Genomic DNA, 24,791 nt, shown 5'->3' on the forward strand with positions numbered 1-24,791 from the left:
TTTTACCAGGATGACCGTGTAACAACAAAGATGGCCGGCTCCAGTTTGTGTGTTAATAGAATCACATGACCAAAGATCTCCACTTAAACTCTGAGAATATAAATGCTTGCATTTTAAAACTACATTTCAACTGAAATATCAGTCCGTGTGGAGGGTGTTTCTTGGCATTTTTAATCTCTTAGAACTGTAATTTCAACGCAAAATGGAACAGAACCACCTCCTCCTCCCAAACCAAAATTCAAATAAGCACCACAATGAGACCACTCCAAATGTGTTGGGAAACATTTAAATCTTTGAACAGATCAATGCTGCAGCTCAGAATTTGAAAATTCATCTATACAGCATGTGCACTTTCCAATTGATCAATATTATTCCTGCATAGGGTTTTTATACATCATTTTTTCTACATTTGGTTACTTTGTGCATTAAGTATGCTGCTCCACCCTACCTGTATGCTACACATTATGTTTGCCATGGCTAAAAATTGAATCCTAAGGTTTGTGGGGAAAACAGAAGTTATCCAAATCAAGGAGGGGAAAAAAAAAAAAAAAAATCTTTGCAGTTCTACTTAACGGTCTTCTCACAGTAAATTCACGTCTAGCAGCGGAGTCATTTGCGTCCTGGAGGAAATATTTCATCTAAATTGTCGGCTCCTGAATCTCCCTTCGGCCCTTTAAGGCTTTATCCATCTGACACAACGTCCAATCACATTTCCTTCATGGTACATAGTCTGTTTCAGTGCTTTCGTCGGACCCTTAGAACGATCCATTTCTCCATGTCCTTAAAACGTCCCTTCACTGTCCGTCGGTTGTTGAAGCCCTCTTACACAAGCAGAGCTTGGTACAGGTCAGGAGGTCAATAGAAAGTTCTGTGGTACTTTTCCTTCGCTTGCTGGTTCTTCCTTTTCTTCAAGTCCAAGCCTCAGTCTGCTGTTTTAACAAAAGTCAGTTTGAGATGATGCTGGGGGGAGCTAGCCCCGAGCCCGCCGCGCTCATCTGTAGATTCCCAGACGAACTTGATCTTCGTATGTGAGGGAGCAGGTAGAGGTCACTTCCCAGCTGGTGAACATCGCTCCGGTCCTCCTTTCTGTACGCCAAGCACCTTCTGATGAAGGCCTACAGTAGGAGGAGGATCAAGCAGTATTTAAAAACTACCCAGATGATGAAAACACCGCCGTTTATCAGAGACGCTGCTTCACCTTTGCTTCATTGCTAACGACGGGCTTCACAGGGAACTGGACCTCTGTAGCTTTGAGGATGGTGTTCTCCTGCAGAATGTCCTGCTGTGACTGGTTGTGACCAAAAGGCTGAAGAAACAGGAAGTATTTGAGTTTGTATTGCATAAAACAAAGAGCTGCACTGAAAATGCTCTTCTACTTACTTTCCTTCCATACAGACACTGGAAAAAAATGATGCCCACTGACCACACATCCACCTTATTGGAGATTTTGGGAGGTTCTTTACCAACCACAAAACATTCAGGTGGCAGGTACCTGATGGCAGAAGAATACCTTTAGAGTCTGTTACTTTTCACCATCAAGTGTCACAGCTTTCTTTCTTTGCAACAATCGGTGGGATGTTTCACTGTCTGAAGTATTCCTTCTCACCAATAGGTTCCTGCACCCTGCGATGTCAGATCCATTCCATCTACTCCATAGTTGTCGTCATCCATGATTTTAGAAAGACCAAAGTCAGTGATTTTAATTTCTCCACAGGCTGTGCCGTCCACCAACAGGATGTTCCCTTGAAATCAATCGACATTAAACTCTGTGGTAAAGTTGGGATTGTTTACAGACATTTGTCATCCAGAGGGGCACACTTACCTGGTTTAAGGTCATAATGTATAATAGGCGGTTTGATTTCATTTAGGTATTTGAGCGCGTTCACTATCTGCATGACGATGGAGCGCGCCTCTTTCTCTGACATTAGCTTATGCTGCTTCAAGTAGAAATCCAAGTCGTTCCCTTCGCAAAACTCCATCACAGTGCAAAACCTGGACGATGAACAGATACGGTCGTAAATACTGAGTACCTTCTGTGTAGAAAGTGAAAGACAGAATTGAAACCCTGAAACTGACGTGTCTGTGTCCAATGAGAAGTAGTCGTAAAGTTTTACGATCCGGGGGTGGTCCAGCTCCTTGTGTATTCTGTACTCTCGACATGCGTGCCTGTGGAAGGGACAATATTTGTTCCATCATCCGCCAAAGGAGGATAAAGGTGCAGGTGGAACCATAAATTTGCAGTTTTACTGTTCACATACTTGTGATAGTTCTCTTTCTTTTCTTCTCTCCAGTTCTTGTTGAGTTGGTGAATTTTCACTGCAGCATATCGCTGCTCAATCAAGTCAAAGGCCTGTGCAAATACAAAAAAAAAAGTTCGCTTTTTCACTCAATCCAGAAAAAGTTACACTTTTCCCCCCATAACTCACCTTGTAAACTTCACTAAAGCCGCCTCTGCCTAAAAGGTGCAGGAGCAGATACCGTTCATTCAGTGTTGGATGATCTTTGAATCTCCAGAAGGAAAAACAAAATTAATTTCACATCTTGAATGGCAAACTATTCATCATTAGCTTTGCATTTTAGCAACAGGCAGGTTAACAGATGGCCAAACTGTAATTTAATCTTAGTCTGACGGATGAATTGGAAAAGAAGAAGACATCATGTTCCAACTTAAATGCAGCATCGGTCAAAGAAATGTATTCATACTCACTGGGAGCTGTCTTCATTATTTATTCTCTTCAGCTCCCTAATGTGAAGGTTGCGGACCCTCTCTAAACGCTCCAGTTCTGCCTGGATCTCAGCTTCTTCCTGTAAACGGTTTAGGAACATAAATCAATGGAACATCAGAGTGATAAATACATAAAAAGCCATTCTTGTACAGAGACGAGCAGCTCTGAAGGAAATATTAAGGACTGACTTGATGCAAAGCTAGGTTGTATTTATCTTTTTAAAGATTGAAGTGATGAAACCAACCTTCTTCAGGTGTCCCAGTCGCAGTTTGAAGATCTCTTCCTGTTCGTGGTACTCTGCCAGTGTCAGCCTTACCAAAGAGACAAATTTAGCAAAACTTTAGCTTACAACTACAACATTTGGTGCATGTCATCATCAATGTTCATGCCCACACGGGCAGCTGGATTAAGATCAAAAGTCCCTAAATTTTATGTGCTTTCCTGGTTAACGAAATGCTGATTCAACAGGCGCGCCAGCCAGAACTTACAGTTGAGGTAGACTGGGTTTCAGAAAGGGATCGCTTTCCGCTCCGTTCACAGCCTTGGTTTTGCGTTGTTTAGACTCAGAGTTTGTGGCTGGTGCTTGGGAGCTGCTGGAAGATGGAGGCTTCCTCTTGGCAAGAAGTTTTCTTTGCCTTTCAATGTCTTCTCTCTGTTGGTTTATCCACTCTTGCTGCCTGCCAAAGAAAAAATAAATCCAGGAATAAAACAACTAGTCTTTAAATTCATCTACAACACCAATATTCATCCTAACTGGTTGGGTACTTTTAATCCTTGAGGTATAAAGTAGTTCAGCCTATGTTTGTGGGGAGGATTAAATACCTGTAATTACATTTATGCAGTGGTTTTTTTGGTTAAAAAAATGGGTAAAATACAAAAAGTGTGTCAAGTTTATAAAAAACTACTTGTTATTCATTTAAAATTAGAAGTGCATATCCTTGTGGTCCACAGGCAGGATTACAGTTCAGCATTGGCTTAGTGACAGGAGCCTAAACCTGTCTGTACCAGTTCATGTGGCCAATAGTCAACTCCATCAACGTTTACAATCTCTAAAATCATTTTTGCACCCAGTCGTAAAAATGTCCTCACTTGACAATTTTTTGAAAGGCGTAGCCGTCGGTCCACTGCTCTGTGAATGAGGCTCCATGTCTCACTGTAGTGAAATGGCCTAAACGTAGTCTGTCCTGCATGCTCTTCTCTCGACAGGCCTGCTTCTCCTGTGTGCTCTAAAAAATATAAACATAGATACATCTTTGCACGGTGCAACACTGAGGCACACATTTATGGTTAAAAGGAAAAAGGGGTTGAGATGCTTACCTTCTCTATAAGCAACTTCTTGCTCATGGTGATGCACTTATTCAAACGTTCCTTATACTTTTCAAGTAATTTTTGTTGCTCATCTATCTGCCTCCTGAGATCACAGTTTGCCTAGACAGAAAAGAAAAATCAGTCAACCCACAAAGAATACTACACTTGATAAATCTAAAAAAAGAAGAAGAAAACAACAATCGACCTTGATTTGAAATTTGTTTACAGGTGGTCTAATCTGGTGGTATGAAAACAGAATTATTTTCTCACCCTTAGTAAGTCATCTATTCTGCCCTCTTTTTTCTCAAGGTCTAGATTCTTAGTGCTTTCAAGAGCAGCCAGTTTCAACATTGTAAGGTCCGTCTAAAGGAGAGGGGAAAAAAAGAGCTTTTAACAACTCAAGACTCAAATTATCAAAACTTGTATCATAGTATATATAGTTATGCATCACCTGGACAAATTTGGCTGCTAGATGCTTTGGATGCATGATGTGGTCCCCAAACGACAGACAGGTGGGAGATGAACAATTTTGTCTAACCTGCAAGAGGAGCATTTTATTAAGACCCAGAAAAAGGAGAAGCAGAGAACAGGAGTCTAGGTCTAACTCACAGCGGTGCCCTGAGCAGAGAGGGAATGTGAGTTCTGGGGTGAGCGCAGCACTAAAGGGAGACCTCTCACTGGACTGGAGCCATTTCCCCCCTGGAACTGGAAGAGGAAAACAACAAAAAGTGTCTAACATTTACCAGCACAATACCTACCTTTAAACCTTACAAACATCTGATAAATATGCTTCAGACTTTCACAACATCAAGCACATCTTCCTTTCATTTAGAAAAACTTACATCAAAATAATCGCTTATTTTGGGTCCTCGGACACCTGACTTTCCTATTACAAGCAAAAGAAAGAGAAAAATGTACATTTAAATCATGTAACACTGTATGAAACAAGAGTTACAAACAGTCAGACATTTACCTTGGCTGCTCTCTGACTGGATCTCAGGTTTCCTTTTTCTGCCTCTGGCTCCTTCAGACTGTTTTTTCTCCGGAGTCTGAAAAAGACACAACAAAGGGATTCTGAACATTCATCAAACATTGGGCTGCTGCTCTATCCGGGACACAGGAACCATGTTGTTCTAGAAATCTGCTTCGAATGCAGCACCGTTATCTATTCTAATATTTTTCCTCTAAACATTTGATCTCAGCAGGCGTCAAAAAGCTTCCCCCATTTAGCAAAGAAGTAAGAGGTTTAAAGCAAAGGCTTCACTAAAGTTTTAGCTTACCAAAATATAATTTTTTTATTATTATGTCTTATTTTTTTTAAATCAATACTTTTGGCAAATGTTTCAAATTTGAAACAATATTACCTTTAAATGCTCTCATCTTTGACCCTGCAGACAAATGCTGCACATAACCAAGACTTTATTTCACAAAAGAAAAAATAATGAAGCAATCATGTTTGTTTAGAAAGACAGGATAGTTTGTTTGATGAAACTGTCAAAAGGCTTCTAATCAAAAGCAAAGATTTGGAGATTTACCTCTAACTCCTTATCACTGGAGGATCCTAGACTTCCAAAGCTCTGATTTGAACATTCATTATTGGTCAATCCCTGGAGGAAAACAAGATATTATTCACGTTCTATAATGGGAAGCAGCAGAATTAATGTCAACAATCAATAATATAAGCATATAGAAGATGTTGAAGTTGCTTTATTCATACTTACTTTGGTACCTGCACTTGTGCTGCAGGTGCTGCCCCCAGTGCTGCCACCAACCCCACCCATAAAACGTGCTTCCAGCAGCTCCTGTCTCCTGGGGTCCAGGCTGTGAAGCTCCTCCATGGTGCCTGGATGGATTATCAACAATTCAAAATATGTTTTAGTGACACAAGGATGAGATTGATTAAAGCTTTGCAAGGAGAGTTTAAACATTTACTATTTAGCTCTGTTTATTCCAGTTTAAACTTGCTTTTCTATAAAAGCTGATTCAATTCTTTAACATATTTTTATACATGAATCAAACTGTAGCCAGCATTCATAAGTCAGAGACTTTTCTTCTCCAACATCAAGGGTCTAGAAGAAAGTATGTTTACAATTGCTAGGCGATGTTGAATACTGTTCTCCTGCAGGAATGACAAAGGAGCTCCATCAACTTCATGGCTGCTGCAGACTCCGAGGTGCCTGACGCTGTGCTGCAGAGGGACGCTGCTTTTCAAAGGCTAGAGCTGGAGCACAGTATGCTAGCTCTGAGGATTAGCTTTGTTTTTACAAACACAAAGGTCTAGTTTCACACAAAACTGATTTTTTTCCACAGCCAGCCACTTGCATACCTGCAAACTACTTCAAAAATATGATTCCACTCACATTTTGAGACAATGAAATCACAAGTTCTACTATTTACCTAAAAGATGTTTGGGTTCAACTACATATATCATAGTCCATTCCACTCAAAAATATCAAATGCAGTATTTTTTTAAACAATTTCACACAGAATTAGTAAAAGAAACATCCCCATCTTAAGAGGAAATCCAGCTCCAGAAATATTTTTATCTCCATATGTGTAAAAACAAATAAAACACTTGCTAATACTTCCTAATCAAAACTACAGGGATTTACTTTAATGTTTATCTGTAAATGAAAATAAATTAATCGATTTGTTTATTTGTTTGATAGTTTTAACCGACTAGCTAAATAGGGCAACAAGTCAACCTACAAAGGAGTTAAATGGATCTACTTTGCTTTTTAGCGCAAACAGTCAGTTACTTCCAATCACATTTGGAACATACTGTAGTTATCTTTAACAGAAATACTCCTCACATTTTTGCCATGACAAGCAATACATTAGGAATAAACAAAATTCTTCTAATTATATCAACTCAATATTAAAACATAACACAACTTAAGTGCTTTACTCGATTTCTATAGAACCATAAAAGATATCTTTACCCTTCCTGAACACCAGGTCTAATGAGTTTCATACATCTTCATTAAAAAAGAACCCAACTCATTCAAATGCTCAGACCAGCTGTAGTTTAATAACAAATACCCCCTTGTTGCTTTTTCAGTACCATCTTGTTCTTGCTAACGTGAATCCATAACAACACTATCCATTTCACTCAGGATGCTGGTGCCAGCTCCACTCAGCATATGGACAGGAGTAATGTGCTGCTTCTCAAGGGTTTGCTTGTGTTTCAAACACCAGGGCCTCAGTGCATAACTTACCCTTTTTCAAGCCCCTGCACTAGCTAGTGGTTGAACCCTTACACCTCTGGCTGTCATTTTAACTCCATGCTGCTCAGCAAAGTGACCACCTGCTTCTGGCAGACACTCAAGTCTGTCAACAACAACAACAACAAAACAATTTGTGGGTGAAGTATTAACATCGTGTTACCCGACTGACAACTTAAACTGAATGGTAGACAAGTTATGCAGTGTATATCCTAATTACAAGTGGCGTGCTGATGGAGACCACCGTCACTTGTCAATCAGAGAATGACAAGCTGACAATACAAAGGAGATGGAGAAGCCACATCAGCAGTTAAAGCCAAGGGAAATCATCCATTACAGCAGCGAGAACTACTGACAGGCGATGAAGTGATAACTGTATTCACTGTCGTGTTGGATAGCATGCTGCTGATGTCCTAACGGATGGAAACCCCTTGGTGTCCCATCGGGTTTGTTGGGGTGGGTGGTGGGGGGCATCTCCACAAACAGCTTTGCTCACAGATTTAAAGAGATGAGGTCAAGCAATGATAGGCAAGGCACCCACTAAAATGGCACCTCCAGCAACATGACACACTCCAGAAATCTGAATTATTGTTTGGGGAGTTTTACCCATAAATGTATGTGTAGAGGCCTGTCTGCACCGATAACATGATAGAAACTCTCATCCCTGCACATAATAATGTAGTGATGCGAGGTAAACAACACAATCAACACACAAAGGACTGCTACGAGTATGCTGCACACACGTCCAAATTAAAATCAAATGGACTGTTTCTACCTGCATTTCTACTGACTTTTTAACAAGCTATTTGCATCCATAGCGGCCGCATGCAGTTAACGGAGGGATGCGCCGATTGCAACGTTAACACACCTCTGGTAAGATTTATCGCCATCATGCGCGTATTTGTCCTAAGGTTACTGCACTGGCCTGGGCACTGAAACATGGTCCTGACTTCGCTGCTGCTACCAACTAGCCAAACAGCCTCAATGGACTTTGGAGCTGACGAGTTACTGTAACGTTAGCTAGCAAAACAGCTTTCGCCACCGAGATTTGCTCGATATTTTGGTGTTATTTCTCCCCATACTTTCAGCTAACTGCCCGACAGGACCGAGTGGAGGCCGGACGAGCGGTTCAAAATCATTCTACGATACCTTTCTAAAGCTTCACCACCACCGCGGTATGCTGTCGGAAGATACAGTCCGTGTTGGGGACGTGGAGAGCAGGGACCAAAGATGGCGTCCCCTCCAAACTTCCACTACTTTGGATACTCATCAAGCTACTTTTTGTTTGTAGGTACGACCGCACGCGCCGTCAACTGCTCACGCGGACGGGGAGAACATTCCGACCGGTGTGCCGTTTGACTAGTGGCGACGCGCACGCGGCGTCGGCCACCGAACTAAAATGCACAATTCTTGTTATTTTGGGGAGGACAAACCTCTTCACACCTCAGCACGGCTCCGAGGTCCAGGGCTCCGTCTTCAAGTGGTTGCCCGTGTCACGTCACGCAGCGTGTGCAAATTCTTATCGCGAGGGCGATTCGTTTGTGTTTTTAAACGGCTGACAGCGTGCAGAAATCATGACTGACTGACGGTAGCTTCCATGTTTAGCTCGCCTTGCTGTACTATGATGGGAAAGTATGTAATAAGACGTCTGACAAGGAAAGAGTTATTGAGATGATACTAAAAAATAACACAAATCAATTTATGAAATGTGTGTTTATTTTTACAAATATTTCTGAAATCTCACTTTTTTAGTAACAGTCAGAATATGGATAAGTTTATTTATTATACCAAAAATAAATAACAATACAGAAACTTTCAAAGAAATCATTACACATTTATATTTTAAATCCATTAGAAATCAAAATATATATATTAAAAAATCTTAAAGAAAAATCAATATATGAAGTTTTGGGGGTTGATGTTTGTTTGTTTTGTTTAATTCTACATTTGTGTCAGTCAAAGCTATTTTTTAATCTAAACCTTTATGCATTTACAATCAAAAGCTTTCAAACATATTAAAATAGATTTTTCTTGACTTGTTGAGCTTTTATTTCATATTCTAAATTGATCCAGTTAAATCCTGTTAGAAAACAATAACGTATCATTTCATTATTACAGCTGAACCGGTTTATACTTTAGTTTTATATGAAAACATTTTATATATATTTATTGTCATATTTGCCCATTAGGGGAGTGTTCCGGTAGGAAATGTAGACTTGGTTTCCTGAATTTGCTCTGAATCCACACTCGACGCATTGCAACTTTCTTTTTTCTGTTCACTTGAAGTCGTCTGTCCTCCAAATTCTGAATTTCTTCCAGTCCAGCTTTGGAAAACAAATCTCCAACTTCCTCTGTGTCAAATGTCAAAGAAGTCAGTCAGTCAAACAGTGTTTTAACAAATATAGCATTACAAGTGTACAACCAACCTTATTCAGATTTTAAGAAAATATGAGAAGTACTGTGATAATTGGTCAAATATATCAGTTATTTGCATTATAATAAAAAAAAGAAAAGTACAGATCTTCTCATCGGTACCTTCAGTGAAATAATAAACACAGGTTCCATCTCCTCTGGTGTAGAAATGATCTGATAAGCATCTTCCTAGATTCAAAAAAGGGCAAAACAAATGGCATTTTAATCATATATTTGAATTTACACTGCCATAGAAAAAAAGTGATGCTTTACCTTTCTTAAACCTGAGTTGGGAGAAGTCGTATCTTCCATAATCCCGAAACAGGAACATTCCTCCAGGCTTCAGGTATGATGACAGTCGATTCACAACTCCTTGCAATCTAAAAATGTAATGGAATATAAGTGTAAAGTAATTTAGAGCTCTTATTAAAATTTCAAATGAAATCAAATTGTCCAGTAAAAAAGTCAAACTTTACCAAAGTAAATAGTAATATATATGTTTCATACCTCTAAATGGACTGAAATAGCATGAAAATGGGAATGGAGACTTACAAATGGGACAAATAACATCAGACACTCTTATCTTCATTCATCTTTATTTACCGCTCTGGATGGATGGAGGAAAGCACAAAAACGGCCAGAATAACATCCAAGCTCTGAGGAGGAAACGGAAAGGAAGACCCCTCCTCGCATATGTCATGGACAAAAGCATGACATATTGATTTGTCGTAATCTTGATGGTCCTGTAAAAAAAAATAATTATACATTTGCATCAAAGTAAGGCCAAGTAAACTAACATGATTATGCAGCTAATATGTGGATTGCATCCTTAAAGTGTTTAAAGAAAACATTTTAAAAGTTATTTTTATACATATTCGTAAATATTCATTGGTCTTAAAGGCTGTTTCTTCACATGTATGTGTGGTAAATATCTGTAGTTCACTGTTAAAAAAAAACCAAAGTAAGTTTGTGCTATAGGTATTTTGAGGGTTTATTACATGAAATTGGAAAAATACATAATTTTCCATGTAAAGTTGTTTTCTTAAAGCTGGAAACAACTTACCTGGACCATCTGAATAGCTCGAGCTGAAAAGTCACAACAGTACAGAAAGGAGTCTGTATTTCTGTGAAAAGATGCAGACAATCAAAAGGTTTTATCTAAATAAGTATTTAACTGTGATGTGACAAACTCTTTATTTAAATGAAGTTCCCTTTGTTATAAATGTATTGCACTTTAAATAGAATAAACTTGAGAAAATGCAGCAAGAGGGAATTAAGGGAATGAACGTATAAAGTGTGTCATTTGAAACCTAACCTATATTTATTTCCCAATTCGGTTTCTACACATATTGTTATATAAAACAATAACAGCAACATTTATATGTTAGTATTTTAGTCAACATAACAGCATCCAGAATATGAACTTACCTGATGTTGTTAAGAATAGGAAAAACACTGTTTCCAACTCCACATCCAACCTGAATAAATAGAATATTTTGTTGTATTATGGCTGATGGCGAAGTACAAAAACAAAAATTTTTTTTTTTTAAAAACCTCCAAGATCCTGAAAGATGCATCATGTCCAAGAAAAGAAGGGACATCCTTTAGCTCTTGTTGTGCTTCCTGATAATTCCAGTTGTTAATTTTCCAGGAGCCCCCAGTAGGATCATTATGTTGGTAATGTCTTTTCTCTGTGTCTGCGGTGCATCCACTTTGAATCTGGATCACTTTGTGCTCATGATGGACGTTTGTGACACGATTTTCTCTGTGTGACGGATGGAGAAGTTCCGGGAACTCTAAAAACAGCCACCTGCGATCTTTGAAAAACTTACTCTGGTGCACCTCATAAAACTTGTCCCAGAACTGGCAAGCCTCTGCATCAAATTTACCTGTGTGAAAAAGATACATGTTCTTTAAAATTGTATCAATAAGGGTGAAAAAAAACAAAGCAAACAAATAAAAACATTTGTTCTCATTTATCCATGCCTCTTTCTGGTGCAGGAATTTGCACACTGGAATTTTCTTGAACTTTCTGTCGTGCATTTTCTTTGTCCTCAACAGTCCATTTGATATGGTCCCTAAAACACAACAGATTTTTAAGTAAATTAAGTAATTAATTAATTGGTTCATCAGCAATTACTTAATACAAACGAAATAAGAAAAATAAACTTTAGCATATATTATATATGTGATTATACTACTAACCACATGTTGTGCTTAAAGATGTCGTCAGTATTGGTAAGAATCCGGGAGCCAAGTGGAGCTACAGGTCTTGGTTTGGTGTTTTTGAACTTCACAGCTGATGTAACAAAGGCTGTGCCCTGTTTGGCTACAGAAAAGCTCCGCCATTTAAGCATTTGTTCTGTTGAAAAATAAATTGAAAAAGAAAAACTCAAATAGAACAAGCATTCGAACATTTTTTTCATTTAAATCACAAAGAAATTATACAAAATTGTTGAAAAGTTTGGTCATTTAATAACAACATTTGCAATTAAATTTTAGGGGCTTTGAAAAGAAAACTCATAAGCATCAAGGTTTGTGGACAATTCTATCTTTTTTACTGCCTTGTTGTAAATTTTAATCATGTTCAAAACACAGAAAATTTTAACTTCAAAATAATCTTATCAATAAAAATTTAGGTAGGTAATTTATTAACTAGATTATTGTTATACTAAATTATTTTTTTCTTTTTTTAAATCAATTAAGCATTGAGACTTCTTTACCGAAAGAGGGCGCTAAACCCACCACACATTCCTTTTCCGTTAAATGTTTTCGTAGAAGAAGATGGCTAACCAACATTGAGCGATAACAGCTAAGCAACTCAACACGGACAGTCAATGAGTATGAAATCCTCATGGTTAAATGTCGTTATTGCATTTTACCTTTAACCGTTGTTTATATCATCGCAACTCTCCGAGGTTGATAGCCTGGTAGATGTGAAATCTAAGTGAACGACTTATCAGAGTTCATGTTTTAATTTAGGCATCATCGATCGATCGATCGACCGACGTTTCGTTTGCCAAATATTTCAATTCGTTGTTTAGCTGTAGATTTAACCTTTAGTTGAACCTTTTCGGAAAGTGAATCCAATTAAAATCAGTTGATCTGGCAATCATTCTTACCTAAACTGTGGAGAGTGTGTGGAATTTGCTGGAGTCCTTTCTGGTGCTTTTACCACCATGATGTGAAGCAGCCTCTTCGTGTTGCTCTAAGCGGGGCCTTTAGATGGCGCCACAGGGAAGGAAGAGCAGCGTCAATGCCGCGGAGCTGCTGACGCGAAGAAGCAGAGGGATCAGGGATGCTGGGACCTCCTACAGGCATTGTTTGAATGTCCTGAGAGGTGTCCTCCTCCAGGTAACAAGGCTGGATAAACACTTCTTCTACCAGATTAGAGAGAGATATGTCAACTACAAGATGGAAAAGAAATAAGAGAAGTAGCCAAACCATCAGTAGAATATGTTAAATGATGTGGGATGAAACTGTGAAAAACTTAAAACAATGTCTAAACCTACTACACCTAAAAAGTTCAAATAATTGATCTTAACTAGACTCTAAAAATGAAAATCATAGCTACAACATTTCATAAATACTATACCTTTCTATGTATCATGATTATAATTGTTTTTTTATTAAGATTGTCAAGTATCAATAAATGTGTAAATATATAATTAGCAAAATCACTAAATTGATCATTTCAGATCACCTGAAAGGTGGATGTCTTCAAATAGGCTTAGACTCATTGCTGTTCCTTTTTTAATAGATGTCTAGATTACAAAACGTTTTTTTTTTTCAACTCTATGATTAAACATGTTACTCTCTCTTTTTATTCTTTTGTTAAAAATAATCTTAGACTTACTGTGGTTTATTTTTCTTATACTTTTTTCTATTTTAAATCATTCACATTTTCATCACAGGAAAACAGGAATTTCCAGAAAATCTGGAGCAAGATTTCAAAATCTACAATAACTTATGAGAGTGGGAAAGTCTACTTTGAAAATTATCAGAATTGCTACAGCTGGTGAGTTTATTTACATTGAGGAATTTTATATTCATTGAGAAAACCAAACACTCTATTTCCGTGGAAATCTCTTTTTTTCCTCACTGGAATCAGGCATTTTTTAGAAGTTTTGTCCTTAATGATAAGGAGGGTCTAAAGGCAGGGATGCCCAGTTTGGTTTAGTTTAGCAATCAGCTATTGTATTTTATAGCCAATTTCTATGTTTTGTACAATTAATGAAATAAAAAGCTAGTTCAGGGATGGGTTTAGACTGTAGTGCACTTTTTATTGTTTTGTCTTTATTCTTTTGGTCTTTCTTGCACCATGTAAGAGGGGTTGAAATCAAGCTTCACTTTGGATCTAACAAATTAAAACTGATATGTGTGTGTGTGTCATATACCAATTTTATGACCCTTCCATTATAGTTAATTGTTTTTCTTTTCTTTTATGCTGTACGTGTCAAACAATAAACAGATTTTTGTATTTTTATAAATGACTTTTGCACTAAGATAACACAAAAATTAAATTTAGTTTTCTGATGAAAAACATAAATTTATTTTTCAGCATTCAGGCCGAACCTCATAGTTTGTACAAAATGCCAAAGAGGTCCAAACACGAAAAGATCCAAGATGCCTTGTTATGTCAGAGCCCACTTGTAAGTAAAACAAATGGTTTCACACACATTTTTTTCTTATCAGTTTATTTTTAGGATGTGGATTTTCTTTATCTATGCAGAAATAAAACATAAATGTATACGTAGCATACGTAATAATTGTTGTTTGTGTGTTTGTTTCATCAGGATACAACATTACCCTCTGCCTCAGATCACACCCCCAGCCTCCTAGCACTAACAGCTAATAACTGGCTGTATCGCATCTCCTCCAACACAGGAAAAGAACTCCAGAGAGTTTATCTTTCTCCAAGGTTTCAGTTCAGGTAACTTAAGTTCTCTACTGTCGGAGTACTGCTACCTGACATCATTTATGCACTGCAGTAGTCCATAATTCAAACAGCTTTTCTTTTATTTTGCAGATATCTGGGTTGGGATGTTTCTCAAGAAACATTTTACATTAAATCTCTCCAAAAGAAAGAAACACCTTTAGAAAGACAGGTAACAAAGCTAATATTTCAAAAAAGATTCTGTCTTTCTGGGTATGAAATTAAACTGTTTCTAAAAGGTAAACTACTTTGAGCTTTTGTTTCCCTCCAGGCAGGAATCTCTCAGAGTACAGTCATGCACTTGGCTGTTTTCCATGTTTTCCCTTTGCAAATTGTTGGAATTCTAGAGATCAACAAAAAAGTAGGCCTGTTTTCTTCTTGTTACCTTTTTTTCAATTCATTTTTCTCTGGAATTCATTGATGTTGGTATGTTTAAATTAATTTCTTTCTAGGTGTTTGGAAGTGGTGTAACTGATGTTGTTCTGTCCCAAGGCGTCCTCGCTGTTTCCCACAGCAACAAGTCAGTGAGGCTGTACAGCTTTGTGCACATTATCCAAAAGGTTTGTTTATTTTAAGAGAAAAAATGATGTGTACAAAATCAATCAAAGATCGTCATCGTTTCTTGCACTTTTGCATTTCTTTTGACTAAAATTGTTTTTTTTTTTAGTATTTAACAGAGAAACTGACTCTTGGACAACAGAGCGCACTCCTTGAAGGTAAAACTGTGGGAGATGCTCCATTTGGCATTCCGGTAAATATCCAAATCCCAGGTGAGTTAGACTTAAAGTTTAGCGCTAAAGCTTTTATCAACCAGTTCAGATCAGAATACTTTCTTTTTTTCTTTTGGACGCACAGATTGTCCTCCTGTGTTATTCGAGGTGTCTTGTTCCAACAATGGCGTACAGATCGGAGGCTTTCCCTGGCACTACATTTACACACCACCACACAAAACTCACCGGGGGACTCACCATATCTGCTCACTGCAAGACCATTCAATGGTACAGCAAAGTCTTTATTTTTATTTACGTTATTGTAAAGTAACATAAGCCACTTCATTTCCACCAATGGGGTTCTGAGTGTTTACAGTCACACTCCGGTTATCTTTACATCTATTTTTTAAAAGTGTTCCCAGTGGTCTTTTAATTCTGATTATTCTGTTTTCAGCCCAAATCAATGAACCTGTGTCACGGTTGTTCATTAGAAATTCACCTCTGAATCTCTCCCTTGGGGGGCCCTGGCTAATGCCTGGGCTTGGGGGGTAAGGAAGCTCAGAACTCCTGGGTGTTGGTGGGGTGCTCGTCTGTGGCTGGGGGTGGCTCCCTGAGGGCGTGTGGGGGTCCTGCTGCCCCAGGTCTGGGGGCGACGTGATTGCCTGGCTGGCAAATTTCCTCTATCTGCTTATACGGGTGTAGGTTCCTGGCTACCATTGCTGCTCAGGTGGGGGTCTTGGTTTGGGGATGACTGCACACTCTCCATCTTTTTTTACACTCCATCATCCATCTTAGCAGAACAGAAACACTGACTCGAGCACAGGTATCAGCTCACCGTTGCCCAAATAGTAGACGTAACTGAATCAAATGCTTTACATGTAATAGTTAGTATGCATAAATATGTGCGTGTGAACTGTAATTGCATTATGTACATTTTGACATGTTTGTATGTGAACATTTTTGGAGCCAGCAGGTATGTTGGTAATATTTGAGTGTGTGGACAGGCCCCGCCCCTTTTAGACTAACCATTACCTGACAGTAATGGTTATAAACTTCCAGCAACTTTAAGATTCTACCCCCCACCCTCTACAATTTGAATAACCCCCCCTTTCTCCCCCTTTATTTGGTGCCCTTAACCCCCCGCCCAACATCCCTCTCTCTTCTTCCCTCTTCGTCTTTTCCGTCCGGTCCAACAAAAAACTATTACAGATTTAATCAGAATAAAAAAAAAATTGTCTGTGGCTGTGTCTGAATTCCTTCACTACTCACTATATAGTGCATTCGCCATTTTGTAGTGCTGTCCAAATCTACAACTCCAGAATCGAGTGCCCTTGAAATTTCCCAGAAGTCTTTGCCAAAAACCAGTGTGCATGGATGCTCAGTTTTCATCTTCAGAACACAATAGATTTTCATAAAAGATCGTTGTAAAACGCTCATATCCATTAGATTTTCACTTTTTGAAATTGTTGAAGTCATATTCAGCGTATAAAAAAAATAAATATATAAAAGTAAGCATGGTGTCCGAATTGCTTTTAAAATTCAGGGCACCTCATAGTGCCGCACTAGATAGTTTTTTTAGTAGTTAGGGGTTAGGATGGGAATTCGGACATAGCCAAGATTTATAACTCCATGTTGTAACAGTAAAATATTTCTTACACAAGAGACCTTCTCTGTTTGCTCAGCTGTTGGACAGGACTAGTATTATAAATAAACAGAAAAGAGAAATTCACCAAATTAACCCTAGCCCCCCTTCCACTCCCCATTGCTAAGAAATTGGAGAAAGGAGCTTGTGGCCTGCTCAACGTATTCTACATAACAAATAAGCTCTTTTTCAAATGGCATTTTTTTTATCTGTTCCTGCTTCGCAACGATTTGAATAAAGAAATACTCAGCAATGCAATTTTGATCTTAATTTCCTTTATAAATGTCATCCATCATCAGAAAAATGCCACAAGAATATTGTCAAAATCCCACAAACAGGTTTTTCACCAGAGTGGGTGTGTGAAGTGATGGTTTGACGGCTATGAAACCAGAAATCCAGCTTTATTAATCTCCATCAAATGGGTGGGTTTAGGTGGAGCATCGCCTTTAAAAATATAGCCGAACAGTTTCTCAAGATTAGCTGTTTTGTGGTTTTGAAAATTGGGATTTTATGATAATAGCCACAGAAAAAAAGAAAAGCAATACATTTTACCTTGCTCAAAATATTCACACCAGATTGTTTGAAAATTACAAGAATTGACTCAAAAATGTAGTACCGGTATGTATATTAAAACTTACTCTGGGGCTGATTTTGGTTTTTTGGTCACCTTTTAGAGAAACTTGTCAAAACTGCTTATTCCTCTTTGGTATTTGTGCAATTTGTTGATGCTATTTACATTCAGAAATAGAAAGTCCGTCTAAATCCTTGGTCCATTGTCTTATTTTAGGTATAGCAATTCTTAATACATATTTGCATGTAACACTTTGAAACTTTGTAAAATTAGGCAATAAATGGAATCCAAAACATGAACTGCTGCGCTCTTGAGAGTGATGGGATCTTTTTCCATCCAGATGATTCTGGAAGGATCATCCATGTTGGGCCTACCACTATAAAGTGAGTTCTCTACAAAACAGTTTTTTTTTTCTAACATGACATTGAAATTCTAGTCATATGTGGAATGAAGAACCATTTGAAAACACATTTTCTTGTTTTTAAGAGTCCTTAAAATCCTGGGTGAGATCAACTCTTCTTTGCCATCCGAGGTAGTTGAAGATTTCTCCATGGCAACTCATCGAAACGCTGTGAGTGAACAAACATGTTCTGAACTTTGATTAAACATTTATAAGATATTTTTAAAAAGCAGTAAGTCATTTGTAAAAAAGCCTCTCACGATTGACAGCAGAAATGAACTATAGGTGTTTCCTCAAGATTTCATAAATCTAAATGTTTTAGCTTTTGTCTTCCTGCAGCCGACCCCTGAAGTGACGGTCACCTCATCAGGCCGCACGGTGAAGAGAAGGTTTCATCAGCTAGATGATGACCCGGGTCAAGAGGTAGAAATGCAGACAAGTTTATTCTCATAGTTCTTGATTATAGTCTGTAAACGAGGAACTCTGCTGTGGTGTTCGAAGATTATTCATCTTAGAAAAGCCCCTTAGTTAACCCTTTTATTTCCTCTATGATTGATGATAGAACTGGACTTTGGGAAGTGGTTTAAAATTTATCCTAAAGGTGACCTGTCAGAATGCAGAACTGGTCAGTGTACCATTGCTGTATCGCGGTTCACTTTGCAATTTTTTTGTGCTGTGATTTTCCACATTGCACTTTGCGTCCTAATTAGCTATTAACCTTGTCAAGCGATCTTTGTGCCATGTCTCATGTACACAATGTGTTCAGTTTGCCACATCTGCATAAATTCTTCTTTTCATTCTATAGTACAGGACCTATTATCTGCGAGAACACAGGAACACAACTTAGGAAGACATTGAATTTATGGAGACATTTTCAAAACTATTCATTTTTGTACAGATTTTTTTACGACAGAAATTCAAACAGGCTTTCAACTGTGCAGGCTTTCCGCATGGTGGAGTACGAGGACGAGCTCGACCTTCTGGCGGTAGTGATGACTGACGGCGTGGAGGAAGAAGGAAGAGCTCACGTCCTGCTGCATGACAACCAAACGGGCCGGTTACTGAGAAAAATTGATCTGGTGGAGTCTTGGGATGAGGTGAGTGACTTGAACCAAAAAAAGGAAAAGCATCTTTCACTCCTCTGACTGTGCTGGGATTGACCGTCCTTGTTTTAATTTTTTTACCTTTTTGTTCTAGACTTATCAACACCAGTTGTTCTTTGACAAAGACACAATTGTTCACATTGAACAGAAGAACAGCAATTTTTGCTGCCATGTTTACAAACTCAGGACCGTCTCCGAGTAAAGGCTGACTGACTCTGTACAGATCTAAAGCATTTGGGTTTTGGCTTTTTTGTAATAAATCTGATCTCTGCTTTTTATTCATAATGCTAAATTTCCAATGTAGATTATTTCATTTTCATTAAAAATGCATGTATTTTGGCTGACAGCATGGAATCTCTCCCCTCCAGTCTGAACAGGATCTGGTTAGACAGGTTTAGCTTTTTTTATATGTATAAATCAAGGTTTAGCTCATGTAAAACCTTTTTTTTGTACGGTCTTTAAAATAAAATGTTTGAACTTTTCATGTATTTTATATTTGTTCTCTATTGATTTATTTAAATATTGTAAATATTTAAATGTTGAGATTATGTTCATTTGGGTTCAATAAGGCTTAAAATTTGAAAAGCCTTGAGATGCCTTTATGTCTTATTGGAAATACAACATCTGATCGTTCACAAGTTTGCCTGAAATCAGCTTTAGGCTGATAATTTATAGAATTTGACAGAAATACAAAGGCCCTGGGAAGCATTAAACAACAAGAAACAAAATAGTTGATATTGAAATTGTTAAGAACAAAAATGTAACAGTTAAACTAAGGAAATATACTTGGAAGGGGGATGTATATTTACGCCAGTAGGTTGTCATAGTTACACTTGGTGTTTGGGTCATGCGGGGGTGTTAAGGATAATGACTGAAAAAATGATAGACCCCCGCTCACGTATTGGCAAAGGAGGGGAGCAATGTTTTCTTTTGCCTATTTTGTTTGCATCAGTTTCAGATGTCACATCCTTAGGTTGAGAGAAGTTTGGAAGGTACAATATAATAACAAGATTGGAGGTTGCAGCACTGGATGGGAACAGTGTAAACACAAAACTCAATGCCTGCACACAGCAAGGAGATATCCCAGCAGAAACAAATACTGTCGTGAAGAAATTAGGACACCCTCTTATAACATATTACTTAAAAATGACATTCTTTTGAAATTACATTTCATAGAAGGTTTTAAACGGGCTTAAAAATGTTTAATGTCAAGTTATATCACTTGAAGCAGTTAGTGATGTTCAAAAAAAAAAGCTTATGAATCCAAATATGTGGGAAAATAGACAGACGTTGATAGGGTGTTCTAAGTTTTTAGCGACTGTATTTAAAAATGTCCTTATTTGAGATGAACGTCTTCCTCAGATTAATCCAGGAATTGAACTTCTTTTATAAACAAATGTCCCTAAAGCACTGGAACAATTGGAGGTGGTGTGTGGCAAAAATGATGGACGGCGATTTGCCATTGGAATAATACTGGGATTGGACCTTAAATGTAAGTAAGCTTTTTTATTTTGGACAAGTGTAGAATAACAAAATAAGACAAAACTATATATAATACATAATATAATATAAATATATATAAAACAAAAAAATTACATAATTAAAAATAAATTACATAAAAAAGACAAAATTATATAAAACAAAATTATATAAACAACACAAGTCCAAAAGGGAGTGAAAAGAAGAAAAATCTTATAAACTCTCACCCCCTTTACCTTAAGTCCTTACTTTCCCAATTAAACCCAGTACACCCACCATCAAATGGACCGCTGATCGGAATTTTGGAATAGTTCCCTGGGAACAGCCACAAGTGAGCGTCAACAGAAATCAGTCTTTCATTTAGTCGAGATTTGGAAACAGCAGTTTAAGGTGGACTTGTCTGAAAGCAATCTGGATGAATCACGTGCAAACTCAAGAGCGGATGAACCATTTGTAAAGACTGTCAGCAACTCTGTTGAGCAATAGAGAAAGAGAAAAACGTGATAGGAGTGTGGATTATGATTGATGGCAATAATTGAGTTATTCTTGCACAATTGCACCAAAGGTGGTAATTATTGTGTTTGACTCCAAAATTAGGGCCTGGTGTGTTAGAGCTGTATTATAGTTCCCATGTAAGCAAGTCGGTTGTCATAGTTACAGGTGGTTTTTGGATCATGTGGGGCTCTTCACTCAACATCATTGGTAAAGTGATAAACAGTACGTAAGTAGCTGAAGGAGAGCTTACGTTGTGTTATTTTATATTTTATACTGTTAACCTTCACCATCTTCAGAGACTAACTATAATTAAGCAAGGTAAGAACCCATCAGCTCCTCAAGCGTCTTCAAGAAACTGTCCTTGAACACAAGTCTACCGAGTTAAAAAATTACTGTAACTTATATTTGGGGAAAATATGTTTAACCTTATTTTTATTCTGTTTTGTGTTTGACATTTACTGAGTTTTTTTCTCTCTGGTGGCACTTAAACAGACAGATGTAAAGAAGAGAAGAGCATCCAAAGTAATACCCAAATGATAAATGAACCAAAGGTTTTTAAAAACCTAAGTTTGTCTTAAGTAATGTAGAAAAAATCCAGACAATTTGAGGCTGAAGATGATGCACCAGAGTGACGAATAGCTTCTCCTGTCACTTCAGAAAATTGTTGTTTTCCTTGAAAATTATATAAGAAAATAAGAAAATTAACAAGAGAAACTATGACTCATCAGAGGGAGAAAAGTACGCAGTTCCACCGTATAGTATGTTTTGAAAGTCTGGATGTTTTAAAATTGATAAAATTCAGTAACAAATTTTAAAAAATAGGCTAAACCTTTCTTACTTCATGTATATAACATTTAGTTCAACGAAGAAATAATATTTTTTTTGTACCAGTTTTGTAACCACTTTAGCAAAGTTACAAAACCTAAAAACACTGGCGTGACTCCTGATCACGTGACTGCGGCCCGTCCCCCTTGAAGTAGTGGTGTGAAAACAGCTGCTTCAGCCTGGTCTTCCTGGTCGCTCCTTCCACGCGGAGACCATGGAGCATCTCAAGCAGTTTGCCGTCACGCTGTGCGCCGCCGGAGCCGTCGGCTTCGTCGCCGTTGTCTTCGTCCTCAGATGGGTTCTCCACTTCAAGGAGGGCTTGGGCTGGGATGGAGGACTGGCCGAGTTCAACTGGCATCCGGTGCTGGTCGTCTCGGGCTTTATTTTCCTGCAGGGAATAGGTGAGTGCGCGCGCGGCATCTGCCAAGAAAACGCAGTTTCAGAGATGGGAATGCGGGATTAGCCAAAAATATGTAAACACGCGGAGATGATGGAGAAATACGAACTAAACACGTTTCCTCAAGACCTGGTGGAGGAGGGGAGGTCCTCCTGGGAAGTTTTGTAATTAAAAAAAAAAAAAGTCCAAAAGAAAAAAAGGTGCTGAGTCAGACTTTAGAGCCTCAGTGAAACAGTACCACGACTTTAAGGATTATGTGGTTAAGTTTTAAAGATGTGTTGTCCAGGGTTAAGTGACTGTGACTGATCCTCTCTTGTCTTACAGCCATCATCGTCTACAGGCTTCCCTGGACCTGGAAGTGCAGTAAACTACTGATGAAGTTCATTCATGCAGGCCTGCACTTGGCAGCATTCATTTGTGCAGTTGTCGCCATGGTGGCAGTTTTTGACTTCCACAATGCGGCCCAAATTCCTAACATGTACAGTCTGCACAGCTGGTTGGGCCTGATAGCAGTGATACTCTATAGTCTGCAGGTACGTACATTTTCTGATAACTAGTTTCACTCAAACTTGATTAAAAGCTCAGAAAACCGTGAGCTTTTTATGGTTATTTCTTTAAAATTCTCAAGTCATGGTTCATAGCAGCCTGGATAAAGTGTCCTGGATAAAGTGTCTCCTCCCCTTCTGGTCTCTCAATGAGCAGATTGTTCTTGGAGTTGGCATGTACTTGATACCAGCTACACCTGTGTCCTGGAGAGCAGCGTTTATGCCCATCCACGTCTACAGTGGTCTTCTGCTTTTCGCCAGTGTTATAGGAGTCGCACTCATGGGCATCACAGAGAAGCTTATTTTTGGCCTGTAAGTATTAAAAGCAAAGGAAATCATCCCATCTGTGTAACGTCATTTCTATAAGACTTTTTTACTTTTTTGCGGTCAACAGGAGCAATCCCAAGTACAAAGACTCTCCACCCGAGGCGGTTTTTGTGAATGTTTTGGGAGTCCTCCTGGTGGTTTTCGGAGCCCTTATTCTTTGGATTGCCACTCGAACGTCTTGGAAACGCCCCAGCGACCAGATTTTGCATACTCTGCATACCGATGGGGGAGATCAGGACAATGGCAAAGATGGTCCTGGCTTAGCTGAGCTGGCTACTGGAGAAGTTAGGAGGAGGAATAATACATGTGACGACCCAGAGTAACAAAAAAAAAACATGGAGAAAAAGGGAAAAGACTAGAAAAGATCTTAGTGAATGTATGAATTTCTTTCTTTCCTCCAACTTTGTTATGGTGTATAAATGCACAAATATCATAGTGCACACTTTTCTAGAACATTAAAATGATGAACTTTTTTTCTTGTTTTTAGGAAAAGATGTCAATTTTTTACATGTCCTGTATACCACAGATTCTTTCCCTGCAGTTTTTTATACATTAATAAATTTTTACTGTTTATATCTAGTTGTGCATTCTGTCATAATTGTTTCTGAAAAAGTAGAAATACTTCTACTTTATAAAACAATGTGAGATGCAGGGGAGAGTTTGACATCTTGATCCTTTAGGAACACTTACTTTTAGTAGGATAAAAATGATTTTATTTAATTAGAAAACATTTAACTTTAACTGTTCTGCACCTGTTGATACATTATTGCATCAAACCATTTTGGCTAGAAAATTACCTTAGTTAAGCATCTTTTTTTCTGACCTCGAAATAAATTCAGGTGTCAAAGAATTAACAGTAGAAAAAAATTATATAAAAAAAAATAAATAGTTCAGCTTTTGGATCTGGTAAAATGGTTGCAGTTTGTTACTAGAATACAAATTTGAAAGCTGACACATGTAAGTGTTCACTAAAAGTGTTGAGCCATTAAAAAAAAGCAACATTAAACTTTTTATTTTTAGTGTTGTTTTGTCTTTTTTTAATACTTAAATTCAATGTATTTAGAAAATAGAAGAGCATTTTGTTTACTAATTTTAGACTAATCCATAGAATAAACTCAAAGTTGATAAACTAGTTGCCTATTTAACCAAAAACAAAATAATAGGCAGGCATTTCTGAAAAGAGTAAAACATTTTTATAACAAAGCAACAAAAAAGCAATAGATATGTCAAAGATGTAACCAGCCCAACGATATAGGAATATATAAATATATAAATAATAAAGCTGAAAGGGCAATGCCATGTATGTATATATGATAACATTTGAAATGTATATAAAAGAACAAAAAAGAGGACACGCCTTTGGTGTTTAAGGTAGGGATTATTTCAAGTGATTTAGTTTTTTCTGTCAGCATTGAATAATATCAAAAGTATAATAGTATAAATATGCTTTTTCATGGTTCTAACCTCAAAGATTTGTCGTCACGTGATATTAGTCGCCAGACCCAATTTGATAAACATTTTAATGTAGTTGAGTTACGGTTCTTGTTTGTGCTTTTCGACTTAAACACAAAAAAGGAAAACAAACTGTTGTTTTGTTAGAAATGTGAATGAATTATTTGAAATAATTACAGTCAAAAGCGTTTCTTTTACCATCGTCAAGATAAGAACAGCCACGTTTTGGGTAAGTACTT

General features: G+C 37.8%; 4 protein-coding genes and 1 long non-coding RNA gene across 8 annotated transcripts; 3 read left to right on the forward strand and 2 right to left on the reverse strand.

Annotated features, from left to right (window-relative positions):
• Nucleotides 1-270: 270 nt before the first annotated feature.
• tlk1 (tousled like kinase 1) lies at nucleotides 271-8,802 on the reverse strand. 4 transcript variants are annotated; one of them, XM_011489773.3, is made up of 21 exons: nucleotides 8,692-8,802; nucleotides 5,756-5,877; nucleotides 5,570-5,641; nucleotides 5,008-5,083; nucleotides 4,877-4,920; nucleotides 4,644-4,739; nucleotides 4,486-4,572; nucleotides 4,305-4,397; nucleotides 4,044-4,154; nucleotides 3,816-3,952; nucleotides 3,215-3,403; nucleotides 2,971-3,037; nucleotides 2,708-2,805; nucleotides 2,427-2,508; nucleotides 2,259-2,350; nucleotides 2,077-2,166; nucleotides 1,823-1,992; nucleotides 1,607-1,742; nucleotides 1,381-1,492; nucleotides 1,199-1,306; nucleotides 271-1,115 (listed from the first exon to the last, which is right to left on the reverse strand). In XM_011489773.3, the coding sequence occupies exons 2-21, from the start codon at nucleotides 5,870-5,872 to the stop codon at nucleotides 945-947; spliced, it is 2,148 nt and encodes a 715-aa protein (XP_011488075.1). In that variant the 5' UTR covers nucleotides 5,873-5,877; nucleotides 8,692-8,802; the 3' UTR covers nucleotides 271-944. The 4 variants fall into 4 exon arrangements, with proteins under 4 accessions (XP_011488075.1, XP_020568904.1, XP_004081799.1 ...); XM_020713245.2 differs by having other exon boundaries at nucleotides 8,702-8,719; XM_004081751.4 differs by lacking the exon at nucleotides 8,692-8,802 and adding an exon at nucleotides 8,408-8,625.
• Nucleotides 7,929-8,966, forward strand: LOC110017427. Its single transcript, XR_002292830.2, has 2 exons — nucleotides 7,929-8,433; nucleotides 8,550-8,966. It is a non-coding gene; the product is annotated as an uncharacterized LOC110017427 (long non-coding RNA).
• mettl8 (methyltransferase like 8) lies at nucleotides 8,962-12,918 on the reverse strand. Its single transcript, XM_011489771.3, has 10 exons — nucleotides 12,793-12,918; nucleotides 11,876-12,032; nucleotides 11,657-11,748; nucleotides 11,225-11,559; nucleotides 11,099-11,148; nucleotides 10,734-10,794; nucleotides 10,274-10,413; nucleotides 9,944-10,050; nucleotides 9,794-9,859; nucleotides 8,962-9,609 (listed from the first exon to the last, which is right to left on the reverse strand). The coding sequence occupies exons 2-10, from the start codon at nucleotides 12,025-12,027 to the stop codon at nucleotides 9,431-9,433; spliced, it is 1,182 nt and encodes a 393-aa protein (XP_011488073.3). The 5' UTR covers nucleotides 12,028-12,032; nucleotides 12,793-12,918; the 3' UTR covers nucleotides 8,962-9,430.
• Nucleotides 12,372-19,317, forward strand: dcaf17 (DDB1 and CUL4 associated factor 17). Its single transcript, XM_011489769.3, has 15 exons — nucleotides 12,372-12,511; nucleotides 12,884-13,024; nucleotides 13,585-13,688; nucleotides 14,232-14,322; nucleotides 14,467-14,603; nucleotides 14,700-14,778; nucleotides 14,878-14,967; nucleotides 15,059-15,166; nucleotides 15,274-15,376; nucleotides 15,462-15,604; nucleotides 17,803-17,912; nucleotides 18,016-18,100; nucleotides 18,269-18,352; nucleotides 18,871-19,026; nucleotides 19,127-19,317. The coding sequence occupies exons 2-15, from the start codon at nucleotides 12,896-12,898 to the stop codon at nucleotides 19,232-19,234; spliced, it is 1,527 nt and encodes a 508-aa protein (XP_011488071.1). The 5' UTR covers nucleotides 12,372-12,511; nucleotides 12,884-12,895; the 3' UTR covers nucleotides 19,235-19,317.
• A 2,623-nt stretch (nucleotides 19,318-21,940) lies between these two features.
• Nucleotides 21,941-23,679, forward strand: LOC101159870 (cytochrome b reductase 1). The gene is made up of 4 exons (XM_004081752.4): nucleotides 21,941-22,232; nucleotides 22,553-22,761; nucleotides 22,931-23,085; nucleotides 23,168-23,679. Exons 1-4 carry the CDS (start codon nucleotides 22,046-22,048, stop codon nucleotides 23,421-23,423), a joined length of 807 nt encoding a protein of 268 aa, XP_004081800.1. The 5' UTR covers nucleotides 21,941-22,045; the 3' UTR covers nucleotides 23,424-23,679.
• Nucleotides 23,680-24,791: the final 1,112 nt, after the last annotated feature.

This window comes from Oryzias latipes, chromosome 21, assembly GCF_002234675.1.
Source record: "Oryzias latipes chromosome 21, ASM223467v1".
Classification (NCBI taxonomy): Eukaryota; Metazoa; Chordata; class Actinopteri; order Beloniformes; family Adrianichthyidae; genus Oryzias; species Oryzias latipes.

What these genes read in the sequence shown, in the direction of transcription:
- dcaf17 (XM_011489769.3), top strand. Translation starts at nt 12,896, where the DNA reads ATGGCGCCACAGGGAAGGAAGAGCAGCGTCAATGCCGCGGAGCTGCTG. An exon ending in TCTCCAAGGTTTCAGTTCAG is followed by an intron (nt 14,604 to 14,699) that starts GTAACTTAAGTT and finishes TTTATTTTGCAG; the next exon opens with ATATCTGGGTTGGGATGTTT. An exon ending in TTCTAGAGATCAACAAAAAA is followed by an intron (nt 14,968 to 15,058) that starts GTAGGCCTGTTT and finishes ATTTCTTTCTAG; the next exon opens with GTGTTTGGAAGTGGTGTAAC.
- LOC101159870 (XM_004081752.4), top strand. Translation starts at nt 22,046, where the DNA reads ATGGAGCATCTCAAGCAGTTTGCCGTCACGCTGTGCGCCGCCGGAGCC. An exon ending in TATTTTCCTGCAGGGAATAG is followed by an intron (nt 22,233 to 22,552) that starts GTGAGTGCGCGC and finishes CTTGTCTTACAG; the next exon opens with CCATCATCGTCTACAGGCTT. An exon ending in TGATACTCTATAGTCTGCAG is followed by an intron (nt 22,762 to 22,930) that starts GTACGTACATTT and finishes CTCAATGAGCAG; the next exon opens with ATTGTTCTTGGAGTTGGCAT.
- tlk1 (XM_011489773.3), bottom strand. Translation starts at nt 5,872, where the DNA reads ATGGAGGAGCTTCACAGCCTGGACCCCAGGAGACAGGAGCTGCTGGAA. An exon ending in GCCTTTCAAAAAATTGTCAA is followed by an intron (nt 3,404 to 3,815) that starts GTGAGGACATTT and finishes TTTCTTTGGCAG; the next exon opens with GCAGCAAGAGTGGATAAACC. An exon ending in TCGTTAGCAATGAAGCAAAG is followed by an intron (nt 1,116 to 1,198) that starts GTGAAGCAGCGT and finishes CTCCTACTGTAG; the next exon opens with GCCTTCATCAGAAGGTGCTT.
- mettl8 (XM_011489771.3), bottom strand. Translation starts at nt 12,027, where the DNA reads ATGCTTAAATGGCGGAGCTTTTCTGTAGCCAAACAGGGCACAGCCTTT. An exon ending in AATTCCTGCACCAGAAAGAG is followed by an intron (nt 11,560 to 11,656) that starts GCATGGATAAAT and finishes TTTTTCACACAG; the next exon opens with GTAAATTTGATGCAGAGGCT. An exon ending in CATCTTTCAGGATCTTGGAG is followed by an intron (nt 11,149 to 11,224) that starts GTTTTTAAAAAA and finishes CTATTTATTCAG; the next exon opens with GTTGGATGTGGAGTTGGAAA.